This window comes from Bos mutus, chromosome 9 (assembly GCF_027580195.1).
Source record: "Bos mutus isolate GX-2022 chromosome 9, NWIPB_WYAK_1.1, whole genome shotgun sequence".
NCBI classification, from domain to species: domain Eukaryota; kingdom Metazoa; phylum Chordata; class Mammalia; order Artiodactyla; family Bovidae; genus Bos; species Bos mutus.
The window spans coordinates 39,416,079-39,437,225 of NC_091625.1; the positions used below are offsets into that span (position 1 = coordinate 39,416,079).

The 21,147-nt window shown below is 38.8% G+C and overlaps 1 protein-coding gene and 1 non-coding gene across 5 annotated transcripts in view; both read right to left on the minus strand.

The window, feature by feature from the left end:
* Positions 1-7,409: 7,409 nt before the first annotated feature.
* RPF2 (ribosome production factor 2 homolog) overlaps positions 7,410-21,147 on the minus strand; it is a 43,257-nt gene continuing 29,519 nt past the window's right edge. For all 4 annotated transcript variants that reach the window (XM_070376439.1, XM_070376440.1, XM_005890220.2 and 1 more), the window contains 2 exons: positions 16,335-16,479; positions 7,410-15,577 (listed from right to left, as the gene is read on the minus strand). In XM_070376439.1, the coding sequence (XP_070232540.1) occupies positions 15,398-15,577; positions 16,335-16,479 (325 nt within the window). In that variant the 3' untranslated portion in view covers positions 7,410-15,397. The remainder of the gene's footprint in view (positions 15,578-16,334; positions 16,480-21,147) is intronic.
* Positions 8,370-8,476, minus strand: LOC138989276 (U6 spliceosomal RNA). Its single transcript, XR_011465515.1, has one exon. It is a non-coding gene; the product is annotated as a U6 spliceosomal RNA (small nuclear RNA).

The following is a 21,147-nucleotide window of genomic DNA, read 5'->3' on the forward strand; positions in this document are numbered from 1 at the left end:
CCCTTTCAAACAATTGAGCAACAAAAAACAAAACCCAAGCTATTTTAAAAGCTTTGTAGAAGGGAAGGTTATTCCAATCATCCCATATCACAAAGGCTGAACATCACAAAGGACTGTCAAATGGAAATTGGAACCTACTCCAAGTCTCTAAAACTGGGCCAGAAGTAAAAAGAGTCTGTTACAGTCTCTGCATCTAAGGTGAAATCTTAAGATGCAGAGCAGCAATTACCTTGACACACCTGGACATAAATCTCCTTGTCTGAAAAATTCATACCTAAAAGATTGTTGGAACAATGCAATATTATTTCAAAACATCCAAGGTTATGCAAAAGCAGTGAGACTAGCTAATCAAAAACAAAGATATAATAAGAGTTCCTGGAGTTCCGTTAATAAAATTTACCTCAAAAGGTATTCTGTACCAAAGGTTTCTGGGCCTCTGAACATGCTGAAAAGGAGCAAAAATATTATGCTTGCATGTTTTTGCTAAATGAATAAAATGTGGACTAATCCACATTAGAGTTGGCTAATCCTCTCAATAATTAGATCAGGACTTTACCTCTAAAGGACTTCCCTGGTGGCACAGATAGTAAAGAATCTGACTGCAATGCAGGAGACTTGGGTTTGATTCCTGGGTCAGGATGACCTGCTGGTCAAAAAGAATGGAAACTCACTCCAGTATTCCTGTCTGGAGAATTCCACGGACAGAGGAGCCTGGCAGGTTATAGTCCATGCGATCACAGAGAGTCAGACATGACTGAGCAACTAACATTTTACCTTTAAAAGAAATCCAACATTAGCTTTCCCCTTTTCTCATTATATAAACACAGGTGAACCTTATTTTAAAATACATTGTGCTCCTGGAAGAATGTATGCAAACAATATTTTTGGAACTAGAACCATATAATATCTAAAGATTCCAATTATTTTTAGGGCTCCTTATTCTGAATTTTTTTTAAAAATTAGTAAATGTGTTTGTAATGAAAATACTCACTTTCTAATTCTTCCATCTTTGTAAAAGCAGATTTTAGAGGCTCACACTGGTATGTCTTGTAGAGTAAAAATAGGATTATATACTATGATCAAACAGGATTTATCCTAGGAATGCAAGATTGGCTTAACCTTCAAAAGTCAATTAATGTAATATGTCACATTAATAGAATAAAGGCCAAACACTACAGGATCATCATAACAGATGCAGAAAAAGCATTTAACAAAATTCAAGACCACTTGATAAAAACACTCAACAAACTAGGAATAGAAGGAAATGTCTTCAACCTGATATAAAACATTTATTAAAAAACAAAACAAAACCCACAGTTAACATCAAATCAGTGGTGAAAGACTGGCTATTTCCCCCTAAGATCAGAAGCAGGACGAAGATGTCTGGTGTCCTCATTTCTATTTAACATTGAGCAGGACATTCTAGCCAGGCAATTAGACAACAATAAGAAATAGAAGGCATTCAGATTGGAACACAGAAAATGAAATAAAGAAAAGAATTCCATTTATAATAGTGTCAGAAAGAATAAATACTTGGTACTAATTTTAATAAAAAAAGTAAAAGGCTTTTACACTAAAAAAGAAAGAAAGAAATAAAGAAACTACAAAGCAGCATTGAAAGAAATTAAAGACCTACATAAATGGAAAGATATCTCATGTTCATGGTTTGCAAAAATCCCTGTCAAAATCACAGCTGACTTCTTTGCAGAAATTAACAACTGATTCTAAAATTCATGTGAAAATTTAAGAGACCAGAAAAGCCAAAACAATCTTGAAAAAGAACAAAGTTTGAAGACACATTTCTCCATTTCAAAACTCACTACAAGGCAACAGTGTTCAAGACAGCATGGACTGGCATTATGACAAGCATATGGGTCAACAGAATAAAACTGAGAGTCCAGAAATAAACTCTTATATTTACTGCAAACTGATCTTTGACTAGGATGCAAAACTATTCAGTTGGGAAAGAACAGTCTTTTCAACAAATGGTGCAAGGCTGCCGGATATCCATATGTCAAAGAATGAATTTGAGTTCCCTATCTCACACAATACAAAAATTAACTCAAAATCAAAGACCTAAATGTAAGAGCCAAAACTCTAAAACCCTTCAGAGAAAACATAGGAATCTTTGTGACATTGGAATAGGCAATGGTTTCTCAGATATGACACCAAAACACAATCAACAAAAGAAAAAATTAATAAATGGGACTTAATCAAAATTCAAAATTTTCATGCTTCAAAGGACATCATCAAGAAAACAAAAAGAAAACTCACAGGATAGGAGAAAATATTTATAAGTCATGTATCTAACAGGGGACTTGATTCTAGAATGTATGAAGAGCCCATGCATGTATGCATGCTAAGTTGCTTCAGTCATATCTCTTTGTGACCCTATGGACTGTAGCCTGCCAGGCTCCTCTGTCCATGCAATTCTCCAGGAAAGAATATTGGAGTGGGTTGCCATGCCCTCCTCCAGGGGATCTTCCCGACCCAGTGATTAAACCCACAGCCCCTGCAGCTCCTGCATTGCAGGCAGATTCTTTACTGCTGAGCCACTGGGGAAGCCCATAAAGAGCTCACTGCTGTTGTTGCTCAGTCACCCAGTCATGTCCCACTCTTTGCAGCCCCACAAACTGCAACACACAAGACCTCCCTGTCCCTCACCATCTCCTGGAGTTTACCCAAGTTCATGCTCATTGCATCGGTGATGCTGTCCAGCCATCTCATCCTCTGACGCCCACTTCTCCTTCTGCCCTCAATCTTTCCCAGCATCAGACTTTTCCAATGAGTTGTCTGCTCACATCAGATGACCAAAATACTGAAACTTCAGCTTCAGTATCAGTCTTTCCAGTGAATATTCAGGGTTCATCTCCCTTAAGATTGACTGGTTTGATCTTGCAGTCCAAGGGACTTTCAGGAGTCTTCTCTAGCACCACAGTTCGAAGGCATCAATTCTTTGGCATTCTGCTTTCTTTATGGTCCAGCTCTCACAACTGTAAGTAACCACTGAGAAGACTATAGCCTTGATTATACAGACCTATGTCGGCAGAGTTCATATCTCTGCTTTCAACACACTGTCCAGTTTTGTCATCATTTTAATGTCTGTGGGTCAAGAAGCAACAGTTAGAACCCTGTATGGAATAACTGACTGGTTCAAGATGAAGAAAGGAGTAGGACAGGGCTGTCTGCTGTCACCCTGCTGTTTAACCTATATTCTGAGCACCTCATGAGAAATGCTGAGCTGGATGAGTTACAAGCTGGAATCAAGATACACGGGAGAAACATCAACAACCTCAGATACCTGGATGATGCCACTCTAATGGCAGAAAGCGAAGAGGAACTAAAGAGCCTCTTGATGGGGTGAAGGAGGAGAGTGAAAGAGCCGGCTTAAGACTAAATATTGAAAAAAACAACTAAGATCATGGCATCTGGCCCCATTACTGCAGGGCAAATAGAAGGAGAAAAGGTGGAAGTAAGGACAGATTTCTTTTTCTTAGGCTCCGGAATCACTGTGGACAGTGACTGCAGCCATGAAATCAAATGAGGATTGCTTCTTGGCAGGAAAACGATGACAAAGAGCCCATACAACTTAGTAATTAAAAGACAAACAGAAAGCGGAAGCGTTAGTCGCTCTTAGTTGCCTCTGACTCTGTGTGACCCCATGGACTGTAGCCTGCCAGGCTCCTCTGTTCATGGAGTTCTCCAGGCAAGAATACTGGAGTGGGTAGCCAGTCCCTTCTCCAGGGGATCTTCCCGACCCAGGGATCCAACCCAGATCTCCCACATTACAAGCAGATTCCTTACCATCTGAGCCACCAGGGAAGCCCCCAAAGACAAATAACCCTATTGTTATATGAGGAAAGGATCTAACAGACATTTCTCCAAGGAAGATTTACCAACAGCCGATAAGTACATAAAAAGATATTTAACATCACTGGTCATCAGGGTAATGCAAATCAAAACCGCAATGCAAAGTAACTGTCTGAAAACAGCTTATGGTAACCTGTTATTTACTGGCAAAGAAGTATCTCCTTTTGTGGACAAATTAAATAAATTAAATAGCACGGAAAAATCAGAAATGCAAAAGACTAAATGAGACAACATTTAGTGTCCATTAGAAAAACAAAAACTACAAGTTTTGGTAAGAATGTGGAGAAATCAGAACATAGGATTAACACATAATTCACTTATATCATCCCTAGTAATATATCTAAAAGAATTAAAAACAGGTATTCATGCAAATACATGTACACAAACATTCACAGCAGCATTGTTTACAATAGCTAAATGGTGAAAATGATCCAAATGGCCATCAACATAAGAATGAATAAATAGAAAGGGGCACATCCATACAGTGAAATACTACTTGACAATAAAAAATCGATGAAGTACTGATACAATGTACAAAATGGACGAGCCTTGAAAACATCATGCTCAGGGAAAAAGGCAGTCACAAAGGATCCCATTTCATATGGTTCCAATTAAATGAAATGCCCAAATTAGGTAAATCCATAGAGCAAATAGATTAGTAGTTATCTTGGCCTGGGGAAGAAGAGAGGAAATGGAGGCTAAGGAGTAGAAGGTTTCTTTTGGGATAATGAAAATGTTATAAAATTAACTGTAGTGATAGTTATGCCACTCTCCAAATAGTTTAAAAGCCATTGAATCATACATTTTATGACTGAATCATACATTTGAATCATACATTTTAAATGGATGAATTGTACAGCCTATGAGTTGTATCTCCATGTATCTATTTGAAAAATTAACACTAAGAACTTTTTTGAAAAAGCAAACTACTTCCTTGGAAGAAGCATTACTATTTCTAGTACTAAGACTGAAGAGACTAAGACAGGTGTTCAGAGAATGTCCTACAAGATGTGGTAAATGACAGTCCCGGCGATATCTTTCAATGCAACAACATAAGGATGTTCTTAGAATCCTCTTTAATACAGGATAGGGCACTAAAGAAAATGCAATTCAATGCTCTCAGGCTTAATAATCCAATGATATACTCTGGAAAAACAAACAGCCTGTGCATCTTTCAGGAGAACTTCTATAACTATTTTTTTCAGCCTTTTTCCCCCTTCTTTCCCATATTATCAATATTTACAAATATAATGATGCTCATTGAGAAAACTAGAGACAAGTGAAAAGAGAAAATAAAAATCACCCATAAGTTTACCACCTAGAAATGATCACTGTTAGCTTTTGAAGTTGGAGATAACCGGTATTGGAAAATAGTTGTTTAAAAGAAATTCATTTAAAACAAGAGACATTTCATAGTAAATCGTGTGTGGGATGGGGAAGAAAAGGTCTGATAAGAATATTATCTTAAAAAAAAACCCAAAAGCTGATAAAGATTTGTGCAATTTATATTGCTTCTGCAAGTATGAGTGAATCAAATTTCCATTCTGGAGATGTGTAATTTTATGAACATATTTGTTTAGTAACAATTAGACAATCTTCATTTCATCATTTGACATTTACAGCACAATTCCATACAGAGCATTGCTGTTCATATATATATTTGAGGACTTTACTCATTTTTCCAATGGCCTAACTGTTGAATACTGAGTGACAGTGAGTTCAAGCTAGTATATCATGCAATGGAACCCTATTCAGTCACAAATGGACTGGAGTATTTATACATGCTACAACACGGGTGAACTTTGAAAACATTATGCTAAGTGAAAGTTAATCACAAAAAAACACATATTGTACCATTCCATTTACATGAAATGTCCAGAATAGGCAAATCTGTGGAGATAGAAAGTGGATTACTCAGAGGAGGGAAGAATGAAGAGTGACTGCTAATGGATACGGGACTTCTTGAGGTGATAAAAATGTTCTGAAGTTAGTAGTGATTGTTGTACAACTCTGTGAATATCCTAAAACTACTGATGTGTACATTTTAAAAGGGCGAATCTTATAATACATGCTGCTGCTGCTGCTGCTGCTAAGTCGCTTCAGTCGTGTCCGACCCTGTGTGACCCCATAGACAGCAGTCCATCAGGATCCTCTGTCCCTGGGATTCTCCAGGCAAGAATACTGGAGTAGGTTACCATTTCCTTCTCCAACGCATGAGAGTGAAAAACGAAAGTGAAGTCACTCAGTTGTGTCTGACTCTTCACAACCCCATGGGCTGTAGCCTACCAGGCTCCTCTGTCCATGAGATTTTCCAGGCAAGAGTACTGGAGTGCGTGGCCATTTCTTTCTCCATTCAATACATGAATATATCCCCCAAAAGATTATACTCTCTGGCAAGTTCTTGGAGAACAGCTGTCCTCTGCTACTGGTAAATGAGTTGCCTTCTTGCACAAATTGAGGACCCTGAGGATGACCAGGGTTGGAAAAGTAGGCTATACCACATTCCCTAAAAGTGATAGGACCACAGCTTGAGGAGCCTGCTTGGAGAATTTTATCTTACTTCTATTCTTTATGCACTCTTCCCACAGCAAAGAAACTGCCAAGGAATTCTGCTGATGACCCTAAATATACTGCTCATTCAATAAGGAATTGATAATTGATGATATGCTTTATTGAATTGATATGACACAAAGCCATATAGCACTAAAAACGTGCCTCACTCTTACCTGATTATTATAGAAACATCTAGACAAGGACTCAGGATGTGGTGGAAGGACGGAAGCAGCAAGTTTCTTATGGTGAGATGGTTTTCTCTTCCTCCCTGTCTTCCTCTTTCTTTCCCTTCTTTCTCCTCCTTTTTCCTGTTCCTTTATTGTTCTTAAGTTGGCACTGCTGCTGCTACTGCTAAGTCACTTCAGTCGTGTCTGACTCTGTGCGACCCCACAGACGGCAGCTCACCAGGCTCCCCCGTCCCTGGGATTCTCCAGGCAAGAACACTGGAGTGGGTTGCCATTTCCTTCTCCAATGTGTGAAAGTGAAGTTGCTCAGTCGTATCCGACTCTTAGTGACCCCATGGACTGCAGCCTACCAGGCTCCTACATCCATGGGATTTTCCAGGCAAGAATACTACAGTGGGCTGACATTTCCTTCTCCAGTGGATTTTCCCAACCCAGGGATCGAACCCGGGTCTCCTGCATTGCAGACAGACACTTTACCGTCTGAGCCACCAGGGAAACCCGAAGTGAAGAACTGACCAATTTGAAAAGACCCTGATACTTGGAAAGATTGAAGGCAGGAGAAAGGGATGACAGACGATGAGATGGTTGGATGGCATCACTGAGTTGGACATCGATGGACATGAGTTCAAGCAAGCTTCAGGAGCTGGGGATGGACAAGGAAGCCTGGTGTACTGCAGTCTCTGGGGTCGCAGAGTAGGACACAACTGAGCGACTGAAGTGGACTGACAGAAAGCAGATCAATGGTTGCCTGGGCTTAAGGTAGAAGGAGAATGGACTGCAGAAAAGCATAAGGAATTTTTTGGAGTAATGAAAATGTTCCCATCTTTATTGTGCTAGTATTTTCATGGGTTTATACAAATACCAAAACTCACCAAATCATACACTTTAAAGGGATATACTTTATTGTACAAAAATTATATTCCAATTAAGTTGATAAGAAAAAATTTGTTTAGTGACTACCTTTTTTTCTCCCTGGCAAATCTCCACCTGATCTGGCAAGGTTTGGAGATTTTTCATCGCTCTTGTCACCATCTTCTGAACACAGTCCAGGTAGCTCAAGTTCCTCCAAGGGTGTGCCCAGAATTGGAACCAATGCTGCAAATGTGGTTTGAGCAGATTAGAGTACAGTGGGTCTCTGTTCTTCCACTTTTTATTACTGTATACTCATATCAGGCTTTGCTGTTTTCAGACTTTCTTGTCTATTTCAGGTATTCTATTTCAGTCAACCTGAATGTTGTACTTCTGTCAGTGCAGCTTAAATTTCTGTGGATCTTTCTGGAAGTCTGCTCACACTGACGACTGACATAGGATTTGTCCCCTGGGTCATTTCCCAACTGTCGAACCACATCTCTCTTATCCTAAAAATGTTCATATATATTTCCCCTCTAGGTACTGAACTTTTCATTTATCAAACTAAATTTGTCTTTTTGGCTTCAGGCCATATTCCAAGCCTGCCAAGATATTTTACATTTATGTCTTCTAATAGTCCCACTGCTTTGTCATCCACAAATGTGCCCTATCTTCATTCAAGTGGAAGATAAACTTGTTTAAGGAGCAAAAGTCAACAACAGAGCCCCGAGACTTGCCGACAAAGATTTCCTTTGTAGATATCACAGATTATTCATCATTCATCAATAGTCTTTGGGTACTAGTCCTTCAAATTGCTTTGAATCAGCCTAAATGCTTTTTCAGTTATATCACATTTCAAAAAAAATTAATGACAGGAAAACACAATTTGATACTGATTTTTTTTTTCTTTTTAAAAATATGGAACGCTTCACAAATTTGCGTGTCATCCTTGTGCAGGGGCCATGCTAACCTTCTCTGTATCGTTCCAATTTTAGTATATGTGCTGCCGAAGCGAACACTGATACTGATTTTAAGAGCAAGGTACCAGTAGCTAACCTTACTACTACTGGCTCATGACTGAAGTGGCTATAAAGGGCTTCTAAAGGGCTTGACAATATTTCTATTTCTTTATCTGGATAATGGTTATAACAGTACATTCATTTTGTAAAAATTCATTGCATTTACTTATCTGAATAATGCCCCATTTCCATTTGTGGTATCAATGGGAAATTAATGTGGTATTAATTTAAAAATTTTAACTTTAAAAAGTTTGTTTTTTTTAAAAAGCAGAACTCCAAATAATATAGTAAGATCATGTTCTTATTTTAAGAATCTACATTTTAAAAGTGATAAGATGCAGCAAAATGTTAATAGTATTCTGGGTGGTGAGATTACATGACTTTTCTATTCTTCTCTGCAAGTTTCTCTTCAATAATCAGAAAAATGATGTTTCTTATAATCAAGAAAAAAAAGTTTTATTTTATTATTATTGATTGATTTCTGGGCTTGTGGGAGCCTAGTTCTTCAACCAAGGATCAAACCCAGACCCCCGCAGTGGAAACTTAGAATCCTAACCACTGGACCACCAGGGAATTCCCAAAATTGTATTTTAAAGAAAATGCTTTCTAAATTGAAAACATATACAGTGTAAGGTATTGTTCTAGCATGATGCCTGGAACATAATGTTGCTGTTTAGTAAGTTATGTTCAACTCTTTTGCTACCCCACGGACTGCAGCCTGCCAGGTTCCTCTGTCCATGGCATTTCCCAGACAAGAATACTAGAATGGGCTGCCATTTCCTTCTCCAGGGAATCTTTTGGACCCAGGGATCAAACCCTTGTCTCCTGTATTGGCAGGCGAGTTCTTTACCACTGAGCCACCAGAGAACCCCCTGCAACATAATAATGCTTGATAAATGAGTGAATGACCACTTCTGTATCTACCAGGCAAGGACTCCTTTCAAAAAAGCAATGTGATCAGTTAACACTCTCAGCTCCCAGGGAATTCATGCTGGCTTCTAGCAATGACTACCTTCTTGTCTGAGTAAGAGCTCACAAGCCACCTGTGTAATAATTCTTCCCAAAATGTTGCCAAGACCAAATCTGCCTCACTCTGCTTCCTCATAATTCCTTCAACATTAGCTAATGGTCCTTTTCTGGGATCAAGACTCCAGGTTCTTTCGATCAGCCTGGTGCTTTCCATATTACATCTCATCTACCTTGAGGTGAGGACTATGGAGCCCCACTTTGCAACCATGATGGCTCTGTTCCTCTCACTTCCTAAGCATGGAAATCACTTAAGAATTCTGCCAGCTAGTACTGTACCACTTGCCTTACGGGGGCTTCTTTAAAAATATTACTTGTCTTTCTACTGCTATGAGCACAAAACAAAGCCTCATTTATTTTATTTGCATTTCTTGAAAAACTAACACTTCTAACATTACTTAGGGAACCATACCAATAATTGGTATTGCCAACGGTTTTGACTGTCTTTAATTGGGTCCTTGTCTTTTTAAATCTTAGCTGAGGGCTCAGAGAGCATCAGGAGATGATGTCACTTTCTTTTAAGGCCGCAACTCTTGTCCCTAACACTGCTCTGCCTGCAGTGTTAGGCACTGCCTCCCACATATTCCACTCTTGAGGAGCTCCTTGCCATGTTAGCATTCTTTTTATTGATTTTTATATCTTTTACTTATTTAATTTTTGGTTGCACTGGGTCTTCACTGGTGCACACACGCTTTCTCTAGTTGCAGTGAGTAGCAGCTACTCTTCGTCAGGGTGCTCAGGCTTCTCATTTTGTTGGCTTCTCTGTTGCGGAGCAGGGGCTCTAGGCACGTGGATTCAGTAGTTGTGGCTTGTAGGCTCTAGAAAGCAGGCTCAGAAGCCGTGGTGCATGGGCTTAATTGCTCTGCAGTATGTGGGATCTTCCCGGACCAGCGATTGGATTCAGGTCCCCTACCTTAGCAGGCAGTTCTTACCCACTGTACCACCAGGGAAGTCCATGACTGATTTTTCAAAATTCAGCTTAATCTTTCCCCAAGGTCTCCCTATGCAGAGGAAGGTGCTGGGCATAAAACTCAAACTTGTGACTAGACTATGAGTCAAATGGATGGAAAGAGGCCTAAGAGGACAGCAATGGATTCTCATGCTCTTTCCTCCAGTGCCATAAACCCTAGGATTGCCTCTTAGCTCCGAGCCAGAGGCAATCAGATTGTTTTCTAAAGTGATGTCTCAATTCAGGTCTCTTTGCCACCTGCTTTGTCAGCTGACTCTGAGGAACTAGCTTCTAGCTAAGGGGTTGGGAAAATAAATTTCTCAAGTTGATGTATGTGAATCTTCCAAGTCCATTTTAAATGCACCTGCTAACACTAAACAGGTAGTGCTTTGCCCTCCAGAAACCTCTTTCTGAGCTTGCCTGCAGTGTTTCAGAGGGACAGAGGGGATCCCTGAACATAGCCTCTGCTTAAGCTCAACTCTGGCTCTGGCTGCAGGTCCTTTCCCCTGATCTGGCATCCAGAGACAGGGCCTCTGCAGCCCTGGGTTCCAGCTTAATGGGAAGGCATGCCTCATAGAGCCAACACTTGCCACTCTGCTTCTGTGAGCCTGTCTGAGCTTGAGGAATCAATTCCAATCCAGTAAAAGACTTAAAGCTCAGGGGCCTTGCTCCTTGCTTGGCAAAAGCCTTAACTGTTGAGTTCTAGAAGCTTTCCGATCACCACCACCCCTTTTTTGTTTTAATCTTCTTTAATACAGACTCCAGCCCCACTAACCAGCAGGGGCCTGTGGTCTCAGACCTTTCTTCCTGTGTTTAGAACCTACTTTCTGGTGCTCAGAGTGTGACAAGTCAGGGTGGGAGGTGAGAATGGATTGGGGGAGGAACAGAAGTTGTTTCAAGGAAGCACCAAATCAAGAAAATTAAATATGCTGAAAGGCTTACCTTATGTTTATGCCTTACTCTAAAACTTTTTCCCTAAGAATTTTGAACTGGAAAAGGTGCAAAATGACTTCAATTCAAGAAAGGTAGTCAAAATTTTCAAACATGGCATAATATGGTCCACTCTGGGTGGTATAGAAAAAAGTGTTATCTTTGCTGTTATTAAACTTGAACCATTCAAGTTGTTGGTATGAGAGGAAAACAATATACATATAAAAGCAAGTTGACTTTCTTCTCACAGCTGGCATAAACCTTGAGCCAACAAATCCAATTTAACTTTTTGTTCAAAGCTTATTTTTTTTTAGTAGGTTATGTATTTTTGTAAATATTTGGCTGTGCCAGATCTTTGTTGCAGCATGTGGGAACCAGTTCCCCAACCAGGGATCAAAGACAGGTCCCCTGCACTGGGAACGCAGAGTCTCAGCCTCTGGATTACCAAGGAAGACCCAACAGAAGCATATTTAAATGGATGTGAATAATATTCTACACAATTTCATAATGTGTAATGAATGTAATGTGTAATTTCATAATGAAATTGTGTATTCTATACAATTTCATAATTTCTAGTGTATATATATACACACACACTAGTATATATATATATATACACACTAGAATGTATCTGCCTTTCATGCAGTTATGAGATGTTTTGATGATTTCTATGATCCATTAAAAGTTCATTAGGATAATAATAAATACTGTGTATTTTTGTAGGCTCTTAATTTCATAATGGACAAAGTACTGATATTGAAATTTCATTAAAAAACAAACCTTCTCTTCTTGGTCAAATTTAGCAGTGGTTTGTGATTTTAACTTCTTCCGTTTTAAAACTTTTGTGAATCCGTTCCTGGCCTCACCTTTGGGTGGGGGAGAGGAGAAATTGGTAAAAATATAAATGAAAGGAAGAAGACATCAGAAGAAGCTAGATAACTGAAAACTGACTTGGGCTAAGTTCGCCTCCACCCGCTTCCTTTATTAATTTGGGTAATAACACCTCTACTTTGGATCATGTTCAATACCAAGAAAATAAATAGCATTTAAGTTATAAAAAGGAATCAAACTTCATGAAATTGTATATACCTTGGTATTAATATTAATATCCTAGAAAATATACAAGTTTTGTATTTAAAAAAAATAATAATCTGCTTTCCTCATCTATCAAAAACCAAATTTAAGTAAAACTTAGGACAGGCAACTTACCACCTTTACTGAAATGGATACATTTTCTCCAATTAGTGTATATTGTGTTCTAAAGTTCAAGGACAAATGGAAATTAAAATGCACTTCCCACAAAAACCATATAAATGGTGAATCAAGAGTTTCAGATAGTTGACAACTACAACAAAAAGTCTTTGAGTTAGATTTCAGTAATACTATGTAATATTCTCTTAGGAAGAAGATTCAAAGACTAAAAAACTGCACAGGAAACAAAAGCTTGTAGTTTGTTGCTGTTCAGTAGCTAAATTGTATCCAACTCTTTACAACCCCATGGACTGCAGCATGACAGGCTTCCCTGTCCTTCACTACCTCTGAAGGTTACTGATTAAAACAACAAAACACTTAAAGATGTCACATCTGCAGAAAATGTGGTGATCTTTACACTGATTGGTTGAAATGCTGAGGTAGGTCTTCCTGATGGAGAGGGGTCAAGGTGTTATTGGACAGAAGGAACAAAACATGCCCACCAAACTGAGAAAATATCTTGAGACCCAAAAATGAGGCAGGACACTTCATACAACCAAGCGATCAGATTATAGGGTAGTTTACTTAGAGGGTAGGATGGGATGGATGACATCCGGAAACATTTGCAGCTGCCACTGGAGATTTTTATAGTTAACCTAGGGTACGAGGGTACGTGCTTGGAAAACAGGAAGTGCGTTCCAAAGTCAAGATTTATGAACGGGTAACTAGTCTCTTGGGTACTGGGAATACGTCAGCCAAGGTCTTCATTATTGTTTGGAGCCTAACAATACTAAAGAGTGCAGAGGCCACCTGGACCTAATGATCACTAAACAGTATCTATTCACTACAAAGCCCTTGACAACAGAGATTTACTACACAGTACAGCCCTAGGTAGGGTCAGTTGAAGGACAGGAGGCGCTGATGGCATCAGTTATACTAACAGCCATTCAATATGGCAGAGGGTCCTTCTTGTAAGTGACTGGTGAAAAGGGCCCATTGCTTTGCCTCCTGAATCACTATCTTCATCAGTGTTAGTTGGACCTGTCAGGCAGGGGTCAAGCGCTGGGCAAGGACTATATGCCTATCATTACTGATGCTCCTTTCATGACTCCCTTTCTCCCCAACTCTTGTCCATCTACTTGCAGATGGCAGGACATGAATCGTTTTAATTTAACCCTCTCTCTCCATTTAGACATAATCTGCCTACCTCAGGTCTAGATCTCCTGGAGAAGGGAAAGGCTACTCACTCCAGTATTCTGACCTGGAGAATTCCATGGACTGTACAGTCCATGGGGTCGCAAAGTTGGACACAACTGAGTGACTTTCACTTTCACTTTCCTTTTTTCAGGTCTAAAATTATGTAGTCTTGGTTAAATTTATAATCAAGGACTTCCCTGATGGCACAGTGGCTAAGAATCCACCTGCCAATGTAGGGGACACAGGTTTGATCCCTGGTCTGGGAAGATTCCACATGCTTTGGAGCAACCAAGCTCATGTGCCACAACTATTAAGCCTGAGTGCTGCAACTACTGAAGCCTGTGTGCCTGGAACCTGTGTTCTGCAACGAGAAGCCAAAAAAAAAGAAAAACAATGTATAATCAAGCAACAAGTGCACCTAAGTGATACTAACGCCCTCCTTTTTAAGAGGAGAGTATCAGCCATCTGGAAAGCGATGGGGAGAGAGAAGGCTAAGGAATGGGTTTACAAAAGAGAAAGGATAAAGAAAGTAAAACTGAGATTCCAGCTTTTGCTTAGTGTCAGCAAACTCACATAAATGCATGCACACATAAAGACATGGAGGAGCTCCTTGACATGGAATTGAAAACAAAAGCATTTCTACTTCATATAACACACCATGGTTTATGTACATTTCTTCTTGTACAGCATAATTGGGTTGTGTAAAGGAGCCTCTTTGCCAGGGACTCAATCAAGGAAACTAAAATTTACATTTAGGGAAAACAAGTTTGCAATACTAAGAATAGGAAGTAGAAAGCCTTTTGCCATTTTTCTAGGCACAGGGCCAGTCTTCAAGAAAATTTCAAAACAAGCTGTTTGGCTTTGACTTACTCCTACTCAGTATGTAAACACCCAGGGCCTCCGTGTGCCCTTTACCTAGGGCTACCTGGTACCCTCAAATGTCCTGTGCCTTAACTTACCATTCCCTCTTTTCTCACTTCCCCTTAGCAAAACTTCTTTTCTCTCTGAGAAGATGGATAAGGCTCCATTTAGTAGCAGAATCTCTTGAAATTAAAATAATCAAAATAAGGTAATATGTCAGGTAGTGGACATCTCAGAGATTTATGTTCTAAGACATAAAACTTAAAATCTCAAAATGAATCTCTGGTAGAATTTGAGGCAGAACAGGAAAGTCAGGTTGTAGGTATATGCTGGGAGATGGGGTCAAAGTTTCCAGGCAGCTCACACTAAGCATGTATACAGTTACTTTGGAACATTTATACTTTCCATGACTTCCTCCCTTTATCTAGGGCTTAACTCAAAATTCTCTAAAATACCACTGGTTGTTCTAGAGATCCTTCCTCACTTATCTACCCAATGAGACATGGGACATTGTAGGGGGTGGGCAGAGGGTAATGTCACATCATAGAAAGAAAAAGGCATACCTGGGTATAATATCTACAGTAAGATTGTAACTTTCAACCTAATACTAGTATGTTACTGTTCATAATGTATATAATATATATAGTTTAGGTAAATTATCAAGTTACAAAAATATACAATAAAATCTTATAAGAAACTCTGAAACAATGGATGCTTCATAATTCTCTTAAGACTACAATAAAAATGCAGTTATTGGCTAAATTCCATCAATTCTTTTTAATTCTCTTTGATTTGTTCTCCTCATCTTCTGCTTTCCTTTCTGCAGGTCGCTTCTTCAGCCCCTTCATTTTCCTGGTTTGTAGTTTGCTTAGGTCTTGCTTTTGCATATGAATTCTTCCATAAGTTGTACCAAAAGTATCATGAGAGATATTTTTCTTCTTCTTTGGCTAAGAAACAGTAATATATGAAAAAACAGTTGAGTCTACTATTATGAACTGATAAAAATTTAGTGTATAACAACTATCATTTAACAACTTCCATTAGTGAGAACCTTCCAATGATATGGAATCTATAGTCCTATAGGTCCTTTCTTCTCAAACTTAGGTATATGCAGATCACTTGGAGATCTTGTTAAAAATGCAAATTATAATTCAGTAGGACTAGGGTAGAATCTGAGATTCTGCATTTCTACAATTCCCCCGTAAATTATCAGGTCACACTGAGAAGCAACCTAAGAGACTATTCTAATAATCATTGTCATGCACAGAGAGAAGTTGTTTCGTTTAGCTTAAGGAATGTGACTATCATTTCAAATCTTTACTGGAATTCCAGAGATGCCATTTCTACTTGCTTTTTAAAACCATTCAAAAGTCAAAACACATTTTATGGAAGTATGGGTTATACATCTATGCTTGAAATTACATTTTCACAATGCCCAAAATGAGACCTATTTTTGCTGAAAACTGGCAGTCTTGGCTACCAGGAAGCGCTTGGCAACACTTGATGCTTGGTTTCTACAATTTTATTATCCTTTATGATTGGCTTATTTGCTTCTTCCTTCTTTTCTTTGGCTCTGAAAGTCTAATTTTATCTATTATATTGATCTGTTTATATATGTCCTTTAATATAATATGCTACAAACCCTTTTTGGAAAGAAGAGAGGAATATACAATTAAACATGGCACCAATCTGCAAGTCATGTACCTTCAGGGCTTTGGGCATTTTCATAGATAATTTATAAAGGTCATCTGATGCCAGGTGTGTCCGCCTCAGAACCAAATCCAACGAGGGTCCCATCTCTTCCAATTCAATCCGTGGTGTTCTACAGCCAGATTTCTTTAACAGCAACCTTTATGAAATAGCAAAAAGAAATGTTGCTTTGACTTTGATAATCAAAGTCCCACTCCTCCAAATATTTTTGTTCTAGAGAATTATGGTTCCATAAAATAACAAAATGTTTGGAAAGTCTAATTTTAATACTTTATATACAGATAGTCCTCCTAAGAAGTGGAATCTTTTGATTTCTTTATTTAAGGTTTATATAATTATATAAAAAATTTTAAGTGGATCTTTAAGACATTATATTTACATAATTAACAAATTCTTATTTCTCTAAGACCCATTCAGAATCAACTTTTCTCCAAAGCACAGACACTGATCTCTATAGGTTGGGATGAACGTAACAAAACCATGACTTTCTGGATACCACATGTATAAATAACCTTGGATCCGAAAGCATAAGAGGAATACAGTGGGGGGAAGAAGGGAGATTCATTTAATCCTTTTTTTGGGGAGTGACATCGTAAGAACTGCTCAAAGACTTGAAGGTTATTTGTGCTGAAAGACTCATATTCGTTATGGTGACCAGATCTCCACACAGAAAAGGACTAAATAATAATGTTCAGAAAAGGTGAGCCTTTTCACATAAAAGCCAGAATGAGAAAGAAGTAACAAGTGACACAGAGAAAAGAAAGAACAGAAGAGGAAAGCAGAGTAAGTAATACCCAGGAACAAGCAAATATCAGGAAGCAGGAGTGAAATGGGTAAAACCTTATTAAAAGTCCTGCGTCACATGAAGACAACCAACCAATACAGTCCACTTACAGGAAGTGCTTTTACTGGCTTCTGGAAGAGTCACAGTGATAGGTACGCTATATCAGACACGGTAGTTCACACTCAATTAAACAAGGCAAAAAGGAAAAACGAAACAAAAAACCCCAGAGCCTAGGATATGTAAAGAGCAGAAATGTTAAACAAAAACATACAAACATTAAAAGATAAAAGAAATGTTAGTATGGGGTTTGAAGGGAGCAAGCACAGGGAAAAAAAGAGCTTAAACAAGGGCCCTTAAGCCACTCTCCTCACGGGGGCTCTGGGAGAAGAGACCTGAGAGAAGGCCTGTCTCTGGCCTGCGTAGGGGAAAACATTTTTAGGAGCTGAAGATGGCTGACATCATGCCATTGTCCTTAATATTTCACTCAAAGCATACAGGGGCAGTGACCATGTGACTCTTTTATATCACAGGTTTTGATTTTTTATTCTGCAATCGCCTCTACATCTTTCATACCTCAAATAAACTGTATTTATCAGGCTGAACTCATATCAAGACTAAATCTTGGGAATTCCCTGGTGGACCAGTGGTTAGCACTCCTCTGGATGGGGAACTAAGATCCCTGCATGCCAAGCAGAGCAGCCAACAACAAAAGACATGAAAAAAAAAAAAAAAGACTAAATCTTGATTAATATTTTGTGTTCAGTAGATTAACCTAAGAAATCAAGGAAGTCACATACATAAAATTTAAACGAAAAAAATTTCTGCCACTTAAAACGTTGCTGCTGCTGCTAAGTCGCTTCAGTTGTGTCCGATTCTGTGCGACCCCATAGACGGCAGCCCACCAGGCTCCTCTGTCCCTGGGATTCTCCAGGCAAGAATACTGAAGTGGATTGCCATTTCTTTCTCCAGTGCATGCATGCATGCTAAGTCGCTTCAGTCGTGTCTGACTCTGTGCGACCCTATGGACAGCAGCCCACTAGGCTCTTCTGTCCACGGGATTTTCCAGGCAAGAATACTGGAGTGGGTTGCCATTTCCTTCTCCATTTAAAATGCTAATTTCAGGTAAATGGAAAACCTGTCAATCCAGAACAGTTCATGGCAGGCCTGATGGAGTCAGATTACCCAAGGACCTTTTTATTTATGCAAGTGTCCTCCCAACAGAGTAATCTTTTGAGCAGTATAGAAAGTTAATAAGATTGTTTCCATGTAACTACATATAACTATATATGTTGCTACTTACTGATGAATTAATTATAGTGCCATACTAGACAGTATGTGTGGATGATCTTAATCACTTCATTGCGTATGCTTATTATTCTATTTCTACTTGATAGAAATAGAAGGAAACTTACTCCAGCTTTCAGTTCTCTGCATACGGTTTCTCGTGATAGAGCTATCATCTTTTCTTTTTATTAACAGAATTTAATCATGAAATCTAGAATCTAAAATCATTAAATGTTAATCTTTAAAAAAAAACAAACAACCATCTATTTACACTTTCTCAGAGGAAATGTATTAAGAGATTTATAAAGGATTTTTGTGATCATACTAAAGAAAATACATGAAGACTCTATTAAATATCAACTCTTAAAAAATAAAATTAAAACCATTTCCTTTACCCTCAATGCCATCATAAACAACGCACTTGTTTTTAAAGCAGACATTTTGATTCCAGGCTTTTGTATCTCCAGTCAAATACCTACTACTGCCCAGAATATTTACACCCCATGTAAATCTCCATCTCAGATCCTAACCTCAAGCTCTGCTTTTTGTTTCCCTATAAGCTCTAAATCAAACGTGACATTCAGTTCTGGGAGACTACATGGTACACGAAGCAGGGACACAAAGACAAACAGAACCCAGTTCCTTCCCTCTCGGATGGGTTTAGGCTATTAGACATGTGAATCGGTAATTTCTATATATATTTATGCATGATGTGCCTATTTCTTGAGAAAGACTGGCATTACCCTCTTGTTTAAATTGTAATTTCCTTATTTTCCTCCCTTTCACATCCCTCTCTTCTGTTGACATTCTGTTTTCAGTACTTAAACTCCCTGCCCAGAATGTTGTTTGCTTTTTAAGGTATGCTAATACTTCCTGTTCTGCATATTTCTCCCCATAAAACCTACCCGATGCCATGGCAAAGGCATACATGGCAGTTATTAAAGATCTTCTGTTTCATACTAACAGTTCTGGCCCTATAGTGAACAAAATTCTCCAAGGAATTAATTATTATAGGATATACAGGAAGATGCCAGTAACACTATGATTTATTTCCCCAAAAGGTCAGGTCAAAATGTTTATTAATGTAATTTCATACTCACAGTTCTTTTCATCCAAAAAGCACAAAACCATTTTATAATCCTTACTCATCTTCACAAATTAATAAGTGTCAATATTAACTATTGGGGCTCCCCCCATGGTGCAGTGGTAAAAAATCCGCCTGCTAACACAGGAGACTCAGGTTTGATCCCAGGGTCAGGAAGTCCCCTGGGGTAGGAAATGGCAACCCACTGAAGTATTCCTATCTGGAAAATTCCATGGGCAGAGGAGCCTGGTGAGCTACAGTCAATGGGGTCGCAGAGTGGGATACGACCGAGTGACTGGGTACACACATTAACTATCACCTTAACTCTGCCTAAGGGCTGGCTGGAAGAGGGCAGGACACCCAAGAGCAGCCTGTGAGAATCCTGAGAAGCCACACGAGGATAGAAACTCTTTTCTGGCACATTCCTACCTCTGTCTGCACCTCTCTCTTTCTGAAAAAAGAATTACCCATCCCAGAGGTACCTCAGAATTACCTAAATGGTATCACTACACTTTGCAAAGAAAAAACAGAAGCCCTGAGAGGTGACCTGACCATGTTCTGTGGTGAAGGCTGGCACAGAGCTAGGTCACTAGGCTCAGAGTTGATGCTCATTCCAGGGACCACCTCTTCCTCTCCTAAGCAGAGCACAGCCCTAGGAAGCTAAGCTAATCCACATCGAGGGATTCTCCCACTAGCAGCTTGCTCTCAATCACACTGTCCATTTTCTATTTCAAGTCAATAGCTAACAGGTATTAGGGGATATAGATATGAAAACCTGGGATTAAAATTTTACAGCAGGGTTTCTAATTTTTAAAATTCAAATTTTTTTTTTATTTTAATGGGAGATGTCATACTAACAGTGATTTCAACAATAATAAATTACTTCTTAAAGTAAGTGGATGGATGGTTATTTATAGTTACACTGTCAATTTATTCTTGTTCTTAAGTCTGATTTGCTAATTTTCTGTCCATTTTGCTTTGTTTTCTTTATATTTCTTTCTTTCTTTTTTTTTTTTAACAAATTAATCTTTCCTTTCACTAAACACAATTTTAAATAAAAAACCAAAGACTTTTGGTTGTGCCATGCAGCATGTGAGATCTTATTTCCCCAACCAGGGCTTGAACCTACATACCCCAGAGTCTTAACCACTGAACCACCAGGAAAACCTCACTAAATGTAAGTTCTGACATAAGAGAATACTTTCTTCGAAACTGTTCACCATGAAAGAGTTCTAGATTATTGTTACTATCCATTTCTCTTTCTCAAAGATTTTTATCTTTACATTTTAGTTCCACTGTATTCCCAGGGTCTCCTTGTTTAACATAAGTTTTCAAAAAGATTTTATGTTAGTGATTTTTCATCTTCTATTTCTTGCTCTATAAATAGGAGTCATCTATTTTATATACATTTTTTTCTTAATATATGAAAGTGAAGTTGCTCAGTCGTGTCCAGCTCTTTGCGACCCCATGGACTGTAGCCTACAGGCTCCTCTGTCCATGGGATTTTCCAGGCAAGAATACTGGAGTGGGTTGCCATTTCCTTCTCCAGGAGATCTTCCCGACCCAGGGATTGAACCCGGGTCTCCCACATTGTAGGCAGACGTTTTACCATCTGAGCCACCAGGGAAATATATATATATAGATTTTATTGAAGT